The 19429-nt window shown below is 43.5% G+C and overlaps 1 protein-coding gene across 4 annotated transcripts in view; it reads right to left on the bottom strand.

Annotated features, from left to right (window-relative positions):
- The window catches only part of Sh3gl3 (SH3 domain containing GRB2 like 3, endophilin A3), a 152125-nt gene that overhangs the window by 14832 nt on the left and 117864 nt on the right, over nucleotides 1-19429 (bottom strand). For all 4 annotated transcript variants that reach the window (XM_004852874.3, XM_004852875.3, XM_087188455.1 and 1 more), the window contains 3 exons: nucleotides 18872-19030; nucleotides 10717-10820; nucleotides 9470-9579 (listed from right to left, as the gene is read on the bottom strand). In XM_004852874.3, coding sequence (XP_004852931.1) covers nucleotides 9470-9579; nucleotides 10717-10820; nucleotides 18872-19030 — 373 coding nt within the window. The remainder of the gene's footprint in view (nucleotides 1-9469; nucleotides 9580-10716; nucleotides 10821-18871; nucleotides 19031-19429) is intronic.

The raw sequence follows: 19429 nt of genomic DNA, 5'->3' as shown, positions 1-19429 counted from the left end.
AAGTCTACTTAGCCATTATTGTAACTTTTTGTTTCATTAGATAATGCTGTAAGAGATACAAAGGAATATGCTTTGTTTAAATTATTTTCTTTTTTTTTCCCCTTGATACTGGGGATTGAATCCAGGGACTTCACACTGAGCTACTTCCCAGCCCTTTTTATTTTTTATTTTGAGACAGGGTTTCACCAAATCGCTAAGTTGCCCAAGCTGTTCTCAAGCTTGCAATCTTCCTGTCTCAGTCTCTGAAAGTGCTGAGGTTAAATTATTTCTAGGATATGCTTCCAGCAATGAAGCCACAGAAAGGGTATAAACATTTGACCGAGATATTGCTTAGCTGGCTTCCCAGCTTGGGGTTGGCAGAATAACTATGCCATTCTCACATACATATTGCCATGTGAGCTGTAGAGAGTCCAGCAGTTACAACAGTGCCCACAAAGACTAAAACATTTACTGTCTGGCCTGCTACCCAGTTTACCTGACTTCGGGTTATCCTAATGTACATCCTGCATTGCCTGTGAGCTGTGGCAGCACCTCCTTCTAACAGAAATGAATTACATGGGGCTCTAAAAAGGACAGTGAGTGACAGGACAGACATTTTCACGCGCAGCAAGTCTGTAGTACATGGATGTGGTACAGTCTGCAAGCTGGCCACCAAGCCCCGCCCATCTTTCCTCCATAGTAACGTCCTTAGAGGTTGATGGGGATCTCCAGCTAATCTCTCCTGGCCTTAGCGGATGGGTCATGAGACTGCACCCTTGCCCAGAGGAGTGGCAACAGATGTGATGTGAGAGCCACTCCTGACATAGGCACTCACTAAGTTCCCCAGGCTGGGCTCAAGCTTGAGATACTCCTGCCTCAGTCTCTCAGAGTGTTAGGATAACAGTTATGCACCACCATGCCTGGCTGCTCATTTCCTTAAGAGAATTCTGTAGCCCAGGACTTCCTTTCTGAGTTTCTATCTTATTTGAACCACTGCTTTCTTGAGTCTTTCTGGAACAGTAGTTACTACTGCCCCAATTAATACAGAAACTGATTCCAGAAGTGGTGTGCTACTGTAATAAAACCTACAGCTAATGGTAGTGACTCAGCAAGCTGGCAGTGATAAAGAAGAAAGATATAACAGGCATGAAAGTCGACAGCCTCATTAGGTCACGGCAAAATATTGGGTAAAACTTTTGCTTCTGCTGGGCTTGAAAGAAGACCAAGTACCTGTACCTCTAAAGAAAGAAACCTGATAAACCCAGAATATTGGTGTATTTCACTTATTCCTTGATGTGCTTACGAAGTTGCTAGAAAAAGCCCACTATACAGATAAAGAGAAAGATCTGAGGTCAGGAGTGAGCTAGTTAGAGAAGCTAACAGGAGACAGGCAGGTTGCTGTTCCAAATAATTCTCACAGACCCACACCCCAAAGCCAAAGACACCCAGTTGTGTTAGGGATTAAGTTCAAGTCATTGCCTCCCCACCCAAATCTGGTTTCAGATGGCCCCAAAGTAGCTCCATAATCTGAAGGGGAGCCACCAGCTTGAAGGAAGGAAAGAAAGAAAGCAAAGGAAGCAGTCATCAAAGCAATACCCAGGAAAGAACCAGGGTATGAATAATATGCGCACGTGGAACTGCCTGAGAGCACATAGATTAAACCTTCACCGTGGTTCTGAAGGAATCCATGGTGAGAAAAAGCAACAGCCAAAGCTGAAAACATCTGATTCTACTGAACCTTATAGAGCCCACACATACAAATCCCAAAGAAGGCAACCGACCATCGAAAGCCTGCTTCTGGTGTGCACTGGGAAGACATGAGCAATTTCTGAGAAAGCCAATCTAGAGGCTCACAAGATGAGGACAAGGACGCACCCCCACCCGCAGCTGCCAGACAGCAGAGCAAGACACTTGCTTCACCACCAAGGAGGACACCCTTGCAATTTCCATGCAGCAGGATTCCATCAGTGTGGATCTGTGCTGCTGAGTATTTCCATTCGCTGTGGTCTACATGCTTGCACCTGCCAAAAATCCATGTTAAAACCTAATCCCTGGGAGAAGGCACTCAGACTTGGGCCCTTAGGAGGTGATGGGGTCTTGAGGGCAGAGCCTGCAAGAAAAGGATCAGTGCCATTGTCAGAGGCCCAAGGGAGCTTGTTGGCCTCTTTCCCCATGTGAGCACAGAGCTAGAAGGTGCCATGTATGAGGAAGAGGCTCTCAGCAGACACACTCTGCAGTACTCTGATCTGGAACTCACCAGCCTCTGAACCGTGAGCAGTAACTTCCATTACTTACAGGTTTCCCAGCCCGGGGTATCTGTTTCAGTGGCAGGAATAGACTAAGACACCATGGTAACTGGGCAGGGGCCACCTGGCTAGAGACTGCTTTTCCCAAGCTGCTCTGTCACTGTATGTGGCTGATTAAGATCTTGTCCTTGGAACAGGACTTAGGGGTTTCTGGCTTGCTGGCTTAAGAGGAAATGTCTGGCCCAGAAATTCCTGTTCTTTCTCCCATTCTGGAGGCTAAGAGGCAACAACTTGGAGGCCATGTGGTAGGAACAATGGCACTTCCATCTCCCAGGCCCCAGCATGTCAGTGCATGAAGACTTCCTGTCCTCCCCAACACTATCTCTGGATTGCCTCATGAGTGAGAGAAGCTTATGTTGTTGCATGCTGAATTTGTATTTTTAAATTTTAGACAAATTGTTGTTACTCTAATACAATATAAAAGAAGTCTTCAGAGAATTATACCTGAGTATCCTCTTGATAATATTCAATGAAACCAATTTTATTCAAATAATTTTAAATGAAACATTATATCAAAAATGCAAATTGGAAACTAGCAACACCTGCCATACAAGTCTGTAATCGTGAAAATAATTATGAAGATAATTATAGACAATTTGGTTAAATTCAAGCTAGGTACTTTTGTCTACTTTAACCTGAGCCCTATACTCTCTGTTAAAATGCAACATTAAAAATATCCCAGCATAAAACTGTGGCTTTATCAATATGGCCAATGAAGCTGAAAAAGAATATTTTTGCATGATGTGGTTCAAGGTTATCTGCATCTATATCCACTTAGCCCCTAAAGCCACCCTGGGTGATGGTGGAGAGATGCACCCAGTGTGACCAGGACACTGAATAAATTAAAGGGAACATGTGCTAGGAGGGAAGATTGAGAACCAGACTGGGGTCTTCCTTCCACATATCAAATCCCTGTCAGCTTCAAAATAGAAATTTTTAAAAGTTCCAAACCGTATCAGAAAACACAAAGGAACCATGCTGTTATAATGGAAATTATAAGAAATACGAGAAACTGCTGAAGGATGGACTGCAGCAGACAGGGGAATGATCGAGGATGGAGTGCATGAAGGTGGATCCTGAGAGTGCCCAAAGCTCAGGGTCAGGGAATACCAGACACCAAGTGACCAGCGGGCACCTGGGGGAAACACAGCCAGGTGGGTCCTCCCATCCCAGGGGGCCACCGCATACACAGGACCGGGCCACTGCCTCCAGGAGGGGACATGGGTGACGGGAACATCCTGAAAGTGAGGAACCAGGGCACTTCCCCAGAAGAGCATCCATGTCCCCTCCACCACAGAGACAAAAGGAAGGTTTGTGTACAGGGCCAAGAATTGGTAGTATGAAATAACTGCAGGAAGGAGACATCAGATCGCCACAAACATTCAAGCAGATAGAATTAGGAGAGTTGCTTAGTGGAGACATTTAAAATATATGTTCTTTTCCTCAAAAGGAGATGAAGAGTCTAATTACTTATGAACCTAAATTTTCAGAAATTTGAGTATTTGTGTGTTAGGTAGAATAATACCTCCCCAAAGATGTCCTCCTCCTAATCTCTAGGACCTGTGAAATATGTTAGCTTACACAGCAAAGGGAATCTGTAGATGGAAACATTACAGATCCTGATGTGAGGAGATTACCCTGGACTATGTGGCTGGGCCCAGAGCATAAAACTATGTGAGGGGCCTAATATAATCACCAGGGCTCTGCCTGACAAGAGGGATGCGAGAGGGTCCAAGTCAGAGAAGAAGAAGTGACAATGAAAGAATAGGGCAGAAGCAGATTTGAAGATGGAAGAGGGGGCCAGGAGCCAAGGGGTGCAGGCACCTAGAAGGAGGAAAGGCAGGAAATGAATCCTCCTCAGACCCTCCAGGAAGAACAACTTCCTGGTTTTAGGGCTTCTAATCCCCAGAACTGTAAAATATAAGAATAAGCCTGTGTTACTGTAAGCCACACAATTTGCAGTAATTTTTAGAGGTATCAATAGAGAATTAATCCAGTTAAAATAAATTCAGTGGATATGATAAGTAAATAAATGAGTATAAAATACAGCAATAAGTGAGATATCCTCAGAGGACAGGGATATGGAAAGTAAGACAGAAAAGTGAGACCGAGGAAGAGCAGAGAGTCAACATCTAATAGAAGTTTAAAAGGGAAAAATGAAGGGATGGAGAAGAAAAATATTTAAGGCAATAAAACATCTTTCCATGTTTAAAAACAATATGAGTAATTAGATTAAAAGAGTGAATGAGAATGAAGGAACCCATCTTCCCATATTTCTGATTCAATTAGCAGGAGAAATAGACAAATCTACCACTATCATTTGAGATTTCAATACTCCTTATCCAAAAATTTCTAGGAAAAAACAGAGCCCAAATCAGTAAAGATTTAGAAGAACTGAACAATGTCATCTAACAACTTGACCAAATGGACATTTCTAGAACACTCATCTAACAAGAGTAGAATACACATTCTCTTCAAGTACACACAGAACTTTTACCACAATGGATCAAATTCTGGCCTATAAAGCAAGCCTCAAATACTGCAAAGGGCACCATTCATACAAAGTATGTTATTTGAACAAAATAGAATTAATGTGAAATCTAAAATAGGTTATCTGGAAAGTACCTACATATGTAAAAATGAAATTATATACTTCAAATGAAACCACGGTTTAAAGAGAATACAATCAGTAGAATTAGAGAGCAGTTGGAAGAGGATAAAAATGTAAACACAACATATTCAAATCCAAGAGCTGCTGCTGAAGTCATACCTGGAGTGGGGACTGATAGCACTGACCACATGTAATGCACTAGAAGAGAACAGATTCGATGACCTTAGATTCTGCTAAGAAACTAGAAAAGGAGCAAATGAAATCCAAAGCAAGCAGAAGAAATGAAAGAATAAAGATCAAAATGGAACTCAGTAAAAAAGTGAACAAGAGAGAAAAATCAATGAACTAGAAAATTTGTTCTTTGAGATCATTGAAATTGAGAAACTTACAGGCAAAATGCTGGAGAAAAAAAAGAAATGACCAATTATCAGTTTCAGAAATAAATGAGAGGTGACATCACCACAGAATCTATAGACTTTAGAAGGGGGATAACTTTATGCCCATAAATTTGACAACCTAGATGAAATGGACAAATTCTTGCAAATTCTTGGACAGACATAAACTCCCAAAGCTCACTCAAGAAGAAACAGATAGGGCTGGGGATTTAGCTCAGTGAGTGGTTCCACCACCTGCCTCAAAAGCGCAAGGACACGAGTTCACTCCCCGGTATCAAAAAAAAAAAAGAAGAAACAGATAACCTCAATAAACACACACACACACACACACACACACACAGAGCCTTGGTTTCCATCCCTAGCACCACAAATAATAATAATAAATGAATATAAGCTCATTAATTGCAACATACCATACCATATGAATAAAATGTTAATAGTAGAGAAAATTAATAGGGTATATGGGAATGCTTTGTACTATCTTCACAACTTTCCTGGAAATCTAATAATATTCCAAAATTAAAAGTATATTTTTACACATACCTTTCACGTAGAAGGCTTACCCCAGGAATGTAAGGTTGATTTAATAGATTTAATATAAGTAACCATATTAATTAATAATCTTAAGTAATCATTTCAATAAATGTCCAAAAAAAGCATATGGCAAAAATTTTTTAATGTTCCCTATTAAAAACTTTCAGCACACTGTGACTAGAATGACTCTCCCTCAGTCTGATCAAACAATCTATGAAAAAATTAGCATTAATATCATATTTAACTATGAAACAGAATGCTTCACTCCTAAGATCAGGGACAGGCCAGGTCCACTGCCTCAAACCATTTCTTCAACGTTATCCTGGAGGTTCCGGAATGTGCAAAAAGTCAAGAGAAATAAATAGAAGGTACTCAGACATACAGTATAGGCAAATGTAGCTACACAATAGGATATAAGTTCAATATAAGAAACTCAAGTATGTTTCTAACAATGAAAAAATGAAAATATGGGAAATGACAATTTTGTAAAAATGTTATTTATAACTCCTTCAAAATTATGAAATGTTTAAAAACTGAGGAAAACTGTATAAGACCAAATACTGAATGCAGCAAAACAATGCTGAGAGAAATGAAAAACCTAAATAAAAGAAAAATAAAATAGATTCTATTCAAGATTGGAACATTCAGCATCATTCAGCTATCGATTTGATAATCTATAGATTCAACCCAATCCAAGTAAGAATCTGAATGTGGTTGTTCTTTTGTAGAAATTGAAGAGATGATTGTAAAATTCATGGGTAAATACAAAAGAACTGAAATTACCAAAACAACTTAGAAAAAGAAGACCAGTGTTAGCGAACTAACACTGCCTGACTTCAACCTATGTCCAAGGGACAACCAGGTCTAATCTCAAATGGAGATTAGAAAGGATTTTTAGAGAAATTTTTGGCAAGAGCGTGAAGAAGGCAGAATGGGTTACATTCTTCCTATTGAGAGAGAGAGGCCAAGTTTATCACTGCAACAATTAAATGGCGATGGTGACTACTTCATGGGTCTTAGATCGTTCTGGCTACTGCACACGCCTGAATTTACATGGTCAAGTGACTGCAGAACTTATATGACCCAAGAGTAACCAAAAAAGTCACAGGGCCCACTCACATTTCCTCCACAGGAAGAATCAACTATGTGTAAACAGCAGCAGAGGAAAACAGGGTTGAGGGCATTTGAAGAATCCTGCATGATGGAAGTGATGACTATACAATGAATATTCATTTTTTTTAAATGGTGATTATAAGTACATTGGAAGGACAAGGAATATACGAGAGACTGAAAAATAGAGAGCAAAAGCCTCCTCTTCCACATCGGGAAATCATTATACATGACCCAAAACCAAAAACTCAAGAAATAGTAATATATACATTATATTTAGAACAATGGAGTTAAATACCAAATTAATAGCAAAAATAGTTGAAACTGGCTTGCTCTGACAGCAGGAGGTCACCCTTGGAGAGGGGCAGAGAAGGAGACAACTGCTTTTCATAAATAAAAACCTTTGTCGTAACATTTTCTTTTTACATCTTTGCCCATATTACTCTGATAATTTTTTATTTTTCATTGAAAAACCCCTCAGTGGACAGTGATGATGGTGGAAGAAAACTGCAACTGGGCAGCTGTACACGCTGTAGAGGACCCACCAGGCATCTGACAGCAAATACATGAATCTCAAATTTAGCTTCACACTGCGCAAAAAGTAACTCAAAGTGGACGATGGACTTAAGAAGAGCCATGAAGAAAATCTTATCCTAGCATGGCAAAGAATTCTTAGATTCACAATAAATGCATGTAAGAGGAAAAAACTGATAAGTTGAACTTCATCCAAATTAAAAACTTTTGATCTGCGAAAGATCATTTAGGAGAACAAAAAGATAAGCTAGAGAGAAAGAACATATTTGCAAACCACAGATGAGTCAAAGAACTCACATTCAGAACGTGTAAAGAATTCTCAAAACACAACAGTAAAAAATATAAACAATCCAAGTAGAAAATGGGCATAGATGTATTTTACCAAAGAGGATACCGAGGTGGCAAATAAGCACACGAAGAGATGTTCGAGATTGTCAACAAAGAGACACAGTGAGATGCTGGCGAGGTTGTGGAGAAACTGAGCTGCTCAGGCACGGCTGGTAGGGCTGTGGAACGATACTGCCACTCCGATGGTTTAGCAGTTTAACTTACAGAAGCAAAATCCATATGAAAAGAACTATATATTAAGAAATATTTTAAAGTAGACAACTGTAGCAGAATAACACTGGGGACAGAAAGACTTTTCTCAACAAGGCATAAAATGCAAAGTCCAGAAGCAAAAAGGTTGATATATTTTATTACATCAAAATAAGAGCATGTATATACCCAAAATAAAGCTAAACAAAGAAAATAACAGGAACAAAAACAATAAACAAAACACTTCATAGGCTAAGTATAAGTAACAAAGTGGAAAAAACTATTACTATCCCAATATGTCAAGAATTCCTATCAGTCACTAAGACAACAAATTACAGTAGTTAAAAGAAAATGAATAAATGACATGAACAATTCACACATAAGAAAATACAAACGGCAAATTAAGACATATAAAAATGTTTCATCTCACTACTAATTCTGGAAGTGCTTAAGTTAAGATTGAATACCACTTTTTACTGTAAGTCCTTGGCAAACATTAAAATCTAATGACGTGGGCATGGGAAAGCTGATCTGCACACACTAACAGCAGTTAGCCATTTCGGATGGTAGTTAGTAATATATACTACCATGTCATTGAAAATTTACAGGCTTTCTAACTCAGCAATTTCACTTCCTATAAAGACTTGCCATCAGATAAAAGATACTCATTGCAACAAAAACCCAGAATGTCAGTGCACAGGGTTATGGTATCTATAATGAAAAGCTATGAAGCTGTTAAAAATGGTGGGATGGATCTACATGCATGACATGGACATGATACCAAGAAATAGTCCATTTTAAATAGCAAAATTCAGAACAATATTCCTAGGATGATCCTACATTTGCAAAACAGAAAATGATCTGAAACTATGTAGTGTATGTATGGGATACACACACACACAGACACATATTTATACGCACACATAAATACACACGACACTATTTATGTGAAATGGTGGGCAAAGGCTACCTCTAGGGAGAAGACTGGAGGGTAATGGGGATTTATAGCATTTGAAGTTTTTCTCAATTTGATTATTTGACTCAACTATGTCATCTGTCATTAAAAATTAATGATGCGGCACTTACAACGATGACTAGCATACAGAAAATGTTCAATGAATATTAATTAAAGCTCTTAAAACAATAAAATATTTTGAAAGCATTAACAATTTAAATATAAAGAATAATGTAGCAACAATGTATCTACCTAACTGCCACATTAGAAGGCATTAGTAAAGTGATGGCATTCCTTCTGCTTCTAGTTTTCAAAATCTGATGTAAGTGCCTAAAACCAGGAAACAGGAGAAAGGGGTACTGCTGAAGGAAAAAGGAGGATTTCACCAAACAATCAAAGAAAGCAATCCAGGGTCTCTGTGTATGCACACTGAGCAACAAGCAGTGGATGCATGTTCCCATCAGAGCCATCAGAGGCACGCACGGTGCACCCAGAATGGTTAACTCACCTGTCATCTTTGCTGTAGAGGTGGAGGAAACTCCATTGAGCTCACTAGAACTCCTCTTCACTGGCCTTGGCTTGTATTCTCGCCTGGGGACACTGGATGCAGCTGATATCCTGTAACACATGTTGGAAGCCGAGTCAGACACCTGCCAAAGACACCAAAGCCTGCAACACACCTTCACTCTATGCTTGTAAGCATACAGGTAACCTAGGTTACAAGCGGCAGTTTCACACATTGATTCCTCAGTAGCCCAAAGTGATACAGGTGGTATCTCAAATGCAGTCTTCAGAATACCTAGTTGAGCACCTCAGTGAAATTCACCTTGAAGAAGACTACAGTATTTGCCCTCATAACACCCCTGAGGCATGGAGCAATAGCCCTCAGCACTGCCAGCTGCCATCTCCTCTCTCCTCTGCTAGAAAGTTAAGCAAACAGCTCCTCTGAGAGCCAGATGACTGTCTGCCTACAGAAGCAGATGTTCCAGAAAATGGACACACATTTTGCCTTCCTCTATTATTACAGCACTGACTTATGTGAAATTTCTCCAAATGTATTCATTACTATGATATGGTATAAAACAATTTTCTGTTATCAAGCCTATTTCAAAACACAGGGTAGTTTTTTTAAAGTCAACATTTTAGTTAATAGGGTTGCTATGCATACTATATATAGTACTAATTTTATGAAAAATATTGACTACATTGATCATGAAAGCCGGGGGGCACAACAACATTTTTTTGATGGTTTAGAAGAAATAGAGGGCTCTTTCAATACCTCTTAGGGTCAATCTTATGAACACAACCTGATACTTTTACTGAAGAAGTGGAAATCCATCTTTTTTAATAGATATTTACACATTTTCTGAATACACTTCAGTCTTCTCCATGCCCCTGGATGGCGAGGAGAGGGTATACACCACCACTGCCACTCTGGCTTGTGAAAAGGGAGCTGAACTCTCAGCAGCTAAGCTGGGACAGCTCAGGAGGGGACCTATGAAGAGGTTGGCTCCTCTGTCTGGCTGCTCTAAATACAGGTCACAGAAAAGGGGCTTTCTGGAAAAGAAAGAGTAGAAAAGCTGCCAGAGATCCCTTTCCCAGTTTAGTTCCAACCCACATCCAATCATGACAGCCAACTAAAACTTGAATGGGGCAGAGAAAAGGAAAAGTGGGGAGCCAGAGAGAGAGAGAGAATGAATCTCCATTGCTTTCAGCTCTGCAGCCAGTGCCTAGGAGGGAGCAGAAGGCCCTTACCGCATCTGCAGCTTGCCCTGTAGATCCTGCAGGATCTCTGTGGACTGTTTGTGATAGTCTAGTGCGGCCTCGACAAACACGGCCAACTGGCTGACTTGCTCTACCTGCAGCAGAAGAGCAAAATTATTCCATGGAGGCCAGAGCACATGCAGGGTCCAGAGACTGGGGCGCAGCAACATAGGCCCAGCCTGCAGGGAGCCCTGTGCAATAACCATATAGGTTCTGGTACACAGCTGTAGATGCTGGAAAAACATCTTTCAATTTATGTGTGATTGTGAATTGGATGTAACTTAACAAAATGCCTTCTTTTCCAATCAGGTGATGATATTCTTGGGAGACTCTTACGTGTTACAGCTCGAGGATCTGAAGATGAAGAGAGCAATCTTTTCCCGTGACAAGTGAAGCCAGTGTTTACTAAATGAGCTCACTTAGTAAAGTGCTTCTCAGGGCACTTTCTAGGTAAAAAACATAGAGAAACTAAGTTAAGAAAGGGGTTCTGGGGCAGCACTGCTCCAGGGCAAAGAACTGCCAGCCCCCATTCCCTGCAGATTTTTCTTGCTACCAGAACAAAGTATTTCCCCTGAAACATACAGCAGAAAGGAATGAAAAGACTGGCAATTATCTTTCCCACAAATTTCCCACAAATTCCCGCATCCATGAAATGAGTGGTCAACTTATAGTGGAAGTTTAAAAGGTGTGTGTGGGGGTAGGGGGCTATGTTATGTGGAAAAAGTTCAGAAGACCTGGAGATGCATGCTTTAAGGAAGAGCAACCTTTTTGAGAACCTGAGAGCTCTCCTGCTCCCACCTGGCTGAGGAACTGCACTGGAAATAAGGATTAATTAAGTCTACATCTAGAAGCCTCAGACTCAAGCCCCAGAGGACCGAGAGCTTCCCAGCACGAGTCACAGGAACTCCAGATCTGGACAAAGACACAAATCAGAATCACTCTTCCCAGACTTCTGCAAAGCCTCTGCATCGTATTCTTACATCATTTTCTAATCAGCTTTAGGGCGAACTCTGCTGGGTATTCATTCATTCTCACCCCACATCACGGCCATGGCCTTGCTTGCCTTGAGAGATCCAGGCGGTTTCCATGTGTTACTGCAAACCATTCTTTAGTTGCCTGTTCTCTAATTTTCCTTTCCCATTCATACTATTTTAGACATGGGCTCAATGTGTACTTAAGATATACATGGAATAGTGCTTGTGCCAAAATGTAATTAGCATGTGAACAGGGAAACCCATCCTATTACATTTCCTTTACCATGCTAGGTGGTTGAAAAAGCAGGAAGGCTAGCCTTAAATTTCTCCAAACCCAATAAACAAAACAAAGACAGCCTGGCCTCTATAAAATCCTAAGGATTTCTTAAATTTCACCTCTTTGGCTTTTACACATACTTTTAAGTATGTCCAGTGTCATGGCCTAACATGACCATGGCAGAATTCACCACAATTTCTTCTTACAATTAGGCTGGAGTTGTATGCTTGGTAAAATCTGAGCCACACCTCTGTCTTTAATAAAATTAATGTGTCTTATTTTATGCACCCCCTTAAAATATGCTCGGCATTTTATAATTTTTAAAGAAAAAATGAATGATAGCTAAATGAATATTCCTTGAAATGTATGTGCTGCAGGGGGAAAGGGGTCTGGGGATCACCAGCTCTTCTCTCTGATATGGCTAAGACACACAACTAGAGGACTAAGAAATGCACTTGGAACTCTGAATCTGGTGGTGGCTTTGGGATGGCAATAGACCCCAGAGCCCCTTAGATCTTGGGGGATATCAGCAGTGGTGCACAGGGTCTGCACAAAGCAGGTGCGCAGCACAATCCTGGAAAGGCACTTTCTAAGCTGTCTCACTTATTAAACGGGAAGACACATGGTGCCACCTTATCTTTCTCCCACTAAAAGGAAAGGGGACCCTGCAGCTGTCCCCCAGCTCATGTGCATCAAGCTGTGTGCTGGGAACCAGCACAGGCAGCCTCTGATTCCAAAGCCACAGTTAGAACTAAATAACTACAAAGGCAGGACCAAGATAAAGCAATACCCCCAGGCCTTGCAAAAACCCAAACCTGTCCAGTAGATGAAACACTTCTCCCACTGGCCACACTGCTCAACTTGGCAACCTGTCTTGACACAGAAGGTGAGAAGAAGGGCTCAAGCAGAGGCAGAGCTGGGGTGCCACTTCTGCTGGTGCCACCTCAGAGCAACAGCGACCTCTGACTACAGAAATTCTCATGATACCCGAAGAGGGACAGAGTCACCAGAGAATTACCTCCTTCTCATCTCTGGAAGCGAGGTGCACCAGCACCCACTCAGCTGTGTGAAGGGAGAAACCCACAGGGCACACCGGACTGCCCAGGAAACTAGAGGACCATGAAGTCCAGGTGACTTGGTTGACAGACGCCATGGGGGTGGCCAGGGAGGGGCCTGGGAAATCCAAGAAACTATAAAACCAGAAGGAGCTTGTGGCAGGCAGAACACTGCCACAATGTTCTGGTCCTGATTCCTCCAACCCGGGGAATATGTTCCTGTGCAGAGCAAAGGGGACTTTGCAGACCCCACTCTGTTAAGGATCTCAAGATGAGAAGTGTATCTTGGATTGTCTGGGTGGTCCAACATAATCCAAGCGTCCTTTATGGGGAAGTCGGGAGGGTCAGAGTCAGAGCAGAACAAAGGGAACAAAGGACAGAGCAGGAGATTTGAAGAGGCCTTGCTGTTAGGTCTGAAGGCAGAGGGAGATGAGGAACTAGCCCAGCAACCATGAAGCGCAAGCGGCCTCTAGGGGCAGAAAAAGCAAAGAATCAGACTCCTTCAGAGCTTCCAGAAGGCCTTTGGTGCCAGTTTCCTGACTTTAGGACTTCTGACCTCCAGATTGTGAGATAATAAATTTGTGTTGCTGTAAGCCATGCTGTTTGTGGCTATTTGTCATAGGAGCCATAGGAAACGAATACAGAGCCACCTTGGCCTATTCTCAAGTCCAGGACAATCTAAGGACAGGCTGGTGCTGGCCAGGCTCCCCTGTTGCCTGAGACTCATGCACCGAATGCATGGGGCAATGAGACCACTGTGGCTGGGCCTGAGGATTTCATTGCTGCCTCAGCTCTATCCGCGGCTATTCCGTCTCTTCCCGTGAACAGGAGGACAAAAGAGGGATGGATTCAACTTCTCTCCAGGGTGTAATAGCCTGTATGTCACCTGCAGATGCATTTAACTCCGTTAAGTTCCCTTTAGCTGCAAACTAATAGATATATGAGGACTCTGGCAGGACTCAGCCTTGGGGATGGAGGACAATCATAGAGATCCCCAACTACAGTGTATTAAGGTGCCAGAAGTTCCCAGGAGCTGTGGAAACCCCAGGCACACTGGGGTATAATCTGAGCCATTCTTCTGGCCTCATAGACCAACTTGCAAAGGACCTGGGCTGTCGCCAAAGGAAGAAGGACTCAAAGGAAGGCAGCCTCCAGGAAGGTCCCCCTAAGTCAGTTCTCTGCAATAGGGCCATGGAACATGGGGTGGCCAAACAAAAGCAGGGCTGTGGCACCTCCTCCTTAGAATGGTTAGCAGCAGGAAGTGGCAGAGAGGCACACTCTGAAGGCCATGGCGGTGACACAGAGGTAACTGTGCTGGGAGTAGGTGACACTCTACATAGATATCTACAATCCACAGTGTGCCATCCTCTTTCACAACTGAAAGGACGCATTTCCACTGGAGACCACATTCAATTTAGGTTGAGATAATCCAATTCCTTCCTCTATCATATCAAAGACCTCTGCTCTTTTTGGATTTCTTGGAGAGCCTGGGAAAAAATTTCTCATGAATTTTGCAGTCTGATCATAAAGATGTTGTTTCCCAATGGGTCAAAAAATCTTTATTCAGAATTTCTGATAAAAAGCCTGAATGTACAATTACATTAATAACATAGATAATAATCTTTATGTTTTCATTATTGACTTCATACTTCAATTTTTTCTCCAATGCAGTTGCCCATTTCCTTGACACCTGTCTTCCCTAAAGACATAAAACTAAGCAGAAGCAAAACCAGAAACAGATTTTGGGTCTCTTACTCCTGGTAGGGCACACTTCCGCTGGCCCAATACTTCCTGAGGTACCTTAATCCCCGGTCACTGGTCCCCTGAAATGTCAATCATCGCAACAATGTCGAGCAGTTCTGTGGTTCAATGAGTTTGGTAATCTGCCAACTGCACCCTCTCTTAGGGGCTCCTCAAAGCTTAATCTTTCATATTATCATCTGTAGAGATGCTAAAAAGTTATTTTTTTAAAGAATGTGGTGTAGTTTTATTTAGCTACAAAACTTCCAGGACTTCCCAAATCTATTTGACCATAGAGATATTATTAATATAATACACACTAACAGTCTATGGACTTAATTTTGGAAAATGTTACTCTAGATCAATGGAGGGACTCAGGAATCTAGAATTCCACCGGTCTTGAGAACCCATGGTTGGAGGATCTATGTGTACCAACGAAGCTGGTAGATACCACAGGGGTCTGGCCCTCCTGGCTGAAATGTTCATCTTCTATGCAGCATCTCTGGTTCCTGCTAAGGTCAAAAACTTCTATTTGATAATGTCAAGTCATAGAGAATAAGCTTCTCTGCAAAGACAGAGGAAAGAGAATGCTAACAAGCCCACGGGTGATTCGTTGTTCCCAAGAAATGGTGTGAAGGCTCAGAATGCACCCGCTGACTTTCCTGTGGCCCCACCCTTCTCCAAGGGCAGGGCTACCCTAGCACACAGCAGTCAGTCCTAGATCTGGTCCTCAGGGGTCCCCAGAAAGCCAGAGGACAAACACCCCCAGCTTGCTCCACTGCCTGTTAAATAATGATGCTCTTGGTCTCAAACAAGAAGCAAAATGAAGCTCAGGCCTGAAATCCATCTTTACTGTCATTATAAGCAAAACCTGCAGCATGGGGCCAAAGGAGACTCTTCTCCAATCTCCCATTCCCAATTCTGAGGAAAACAGGTGGAGCTTCTGCTTAGAAATGTTGGCCAGAACAATTCAGGCCTCTGCACTGTCCCTCCCTTCTTTCCACACCACCTGTGAAGTGATCTCTCTCTAACAGCTGATGCCAGAGGCTGGGCACCCACCTGGTCATGATGGCCAGGGCAGCTGGACACTGCAGGCAAGGGCAGGAGGGCCCTGTCTGTGGCTCTTATTCTTTGTGAAGTAGTCATGAGATGGTGTGTGCATCCGGATTTCTGTCCCACACATCTCACTCTCCCTGTGGTGGTTCCAAGGCCTAGACCAGGGCCTGGGAGCACTCTCTGCACATTTATTGTGGGCCCAGGCCCCTGCTGCCCTTCCTCAAGCACATTCAGGGAGCCTGACCTTTGGCAGGGTGCTGAAGTGTGGTCTTTGCTGGCTCCCTGCTTGTTGCTCAGATGTGAGAACACAGATGTGAAGACAGAGGAACAACTGCACCTTGGAAACCCCTATGAATGTCCTGTTAGCCAGAGAAATCCTACAAAGAGTTATGTAACCTCACTGGGGCATCCAAGAAAGACCAAGTCTGTTGATACTGGTCACGGCTCTTCCCAAATCATGCAGAGCTGTGGCAAATGTTTTTGGGCATTCTCCAGTGAAGCTTCTATTGTGTCTTAGTCAGGACTGCAGGACCTGAGGGCTGGAGGAGGCTCAGATGCTCCCTGGGAAGTGAGATTCTGGCCTTTGAGTTGCTGGTGCTAAATGGACATGGGCAGGTGCCACCAAACACATCTCTCCACCGGTTTCTCTCTACTCCCCTCCCTTCACCCTCCCAAGTCCTCTTCCAGTGCTCTTCATGCTTCCTGTGGATGAGACTCGGGACTGTCCCTAAGTAGGAGGATAGGTGACCCCGTGTCAGTGGCACTCTGAGCAGCCGGGGCCCTGTGGAGCTGTGCACCTGGCTGCAGCGTCACAGGTTGTACAGGTTATGTTGGATGAGTGAATCTGGCCAGCTCTGCACTAGGGCTCGCTCCCACCAGCTGGGGGGGGGTGGGGCGGGGCAAGGACTCGGGCCTGTGCCATGTCTTCCAGCACAGCTGACCAAGTCTGCATTTTCCAATTACTGGGCGATCTCATCTGTCAAGATCCACCCCTTGATTCCACCCTGGCTTCAGCATTGATTGCTCAGTTACTCAGAGGCTGAAGTGGTAAATGCTGCGGCAACTGATATCCCCACATCTCTAACCTGTAATATCAGCGCTTCCCAAGCGTCTGGAGGAAGCACCGACACCCCTGCTGCCAGCTGCCATGCTCCCTCTGAGGCTTGACACTGTGTGCACCTGTCTCCAGCAGTGTCTGCCAGATGGGAGCCCTGTCAAGTCCTGGACTTGCAGATCTGCTGTGTTCAACCTGGGAGTCAGACAGGTCCCAGTCACCTTGAGTTGGTGCCACAATCATCTCCCGAGAGGAAATCCAGCCATTGCCAGCCTTTCCCCAGGAAAGGGGCAGCATGGCTGTGAGGATGAGTGGCACAGGCTGGGCATGAGATTGTGGGTGCAGAGGGAACAGAATCCAAGGGCCGCAGAACCCCACCCCAGCCTGGGTATGGGGGACAGACTAAGGACGGGCTGTGGGTTCAACTCCTGCCCACCCCCTGTGCATTAGCACTTTGTTCTCCCCGCCAAACCCAGCCGAGGGTTGACCCCCAAGCACCAGGTGGTACTGGCATCAGCATGACAGGGTGCAAGCTGCTGAACTGGAGATGTTCTGTCCTTGTCTGGAGACCGTCAGACCCCCGGACACGCAAAGCATACCACAGTCCCCTTCAAATTTCACTGCTGCCACCACGAGAAGCTCACGACACAACCTGTGTTTCGATTCACTGCTAATAGGCCTGAGTGGGCAGCAACACCTGCTATGGCCCTTGTGGGGCATCTGATGCCACCTCAAAAACATTTCCCAAATCCTTCAAGCAAATTAAAATATGGCAATCTGAGTCAAAACAAAAATACCCATCACTTGGGGAAAATCCAAAGAGGAAATTTATATATTTGAGGACAAACAGACAGCAACCTGTTACTCTTCCTCCTGTTTCCCATAAAATATTTTTTTAAAATTGAAGGAGAAACATAATAGAGTGAACTTTCCAGTTCTCAGTGGTTTTGAGGGCATGAGAAATTTCAAACTGGCTTCTCCAGTTGTAGCAATTAGTTCTCCAGGCCTCAGAATGGTGCATAGTGGACGTAATTCTCTCAGGAATCACCAAGGAATAAAAGGTGCTCAGTATATTTGGACTTGACTCAAAAAGAGAGAAAACCATGGTGTACTTTTCAATAAACTGTTCTAAGTATGACTTGGGTTTGAGGAGAAATAAATCCCTTGACTTGTTCCCACAGGTGGGAAAGTTTAATAAACAGGCCCAAAGCGAATGCTGGCTGAGATTTCCCCTGGCGTCAGTGATGCCACGCTGAGTGCAGGGACTGATGATGGGGCTAGTGGCTGAGGCCTCTTCCACTCAGGCAGAAGAACACCACATGAGTCCTCACAGCCAAAGAAAGAAGGGAGGCCCTCGGCCTGCCATCAGGGTGCACTCATCCCCTTTAGTTCCACTTCATTTCACTTCATGTGGACAAAGAAATAAAAGCTGGTGGTTAGAATCACAGTACAAGAGAATACTGGTATTTCTGGAGAATACCACCCAAGACCTTTACAATCTCCAAGTTCGCAAGCACCACTGTGGAAAATGTAGGTCACTTCTGTACCCCACATATTCATTCACTCAGATGATAGAGGCCATAGAGCGGTGGGGTGAGGGAGGCCCTAGCCCTTAAATGTCTGCCTCACAAGCAATGCCAAGGCTTAGCCAAAACGCAACTTGCCTCATGCCTTGAGCTTCCCATCCCCTGTGAAACCACAAATGCCATGGGTGGCCTCCAAGACAAAAACGGTCTACCCTGAAATCTTGAGACAAGCCAGCAACTGGGCCTGCTTGAAACATCTCTGAAACAATCTTGGGATAAACGGGACCTCCCAAGAATTGAGACTTGAGTCAGGGCTTGCTGGATGTCTGAAGCTACCTCCGAGGCAGGAGATAATGGTTACAGAACGTTCTGGAAACTTCCGTAACTACCAGAGCTTTGGAGTTTCTCAACATGCTAATCACATTCATTCACATTAAGGTCTCTTGTTTGGTGTAAATACTTACATCATTTTCTAAAAAATTAAACATGCTTCTTTCAGCCAAGTCCTTTGACTCTTCAAACTTTTCTACCGCTTGTCTGACTTCTTCATCTGGAATCTTACCTACTCGCTTCTTTTTATAATCGTAATCCAGGCGGCGGCCCTCCAGCTTTTTCAGGTGATGCTAAAAAAGAGGAAGAAGGGCATGAGAGAAGGGTACATTCACAATGGGACACAAAACAATCTTTGTTATGCAAACATCCGTCCCCTCTTCTCAGTGTAAATTCCTGAGGGGGGGACTGATCATCACCACTATGTGTAGACATCTCTGCACCTTCTGGGGTCAACTGTGGTGGCCAAGTGGGTGGGAACATTCAGAACAGACAGACCAATGGAAGGTGGTTGAGAGAGTGAACCTGTGTATGTGCGGGACACAGGATGTGGGATCCACAGCCAGGTGCATGCCTGTAATCCCAGCTCTCTGGGAGGCTGAGGCAGGTGCATTGTAAGACTGAGCCCAACTTGGACGACCTACTGACTTAGTGAGACCTTGCCTCAAAATAAAAGCTAAAAAGGCCTGGAG

The sequence above is a fragment of the Heterocephalus glaber genome, unplaced genomic scaffold (assembly GCF_053883595.1).
Source record: "Heterocephalus glaber isolate CG9 unplaced genomic scaffold, H.glaber_assembly_v1.0 deba00001531, whole genome shotgun sequence".
NCBI lineage: Eukaryota > Metazoa > Chordata > Mammalia > Rodentia > Bathyergidae > Heterocephalus > Heterocephalus glaber.
The sequence above is the reverse complement of the archived record's forward strand: the minus strand, read 5'-3'. Positions and strand labels throughout refer to the sequence as shown.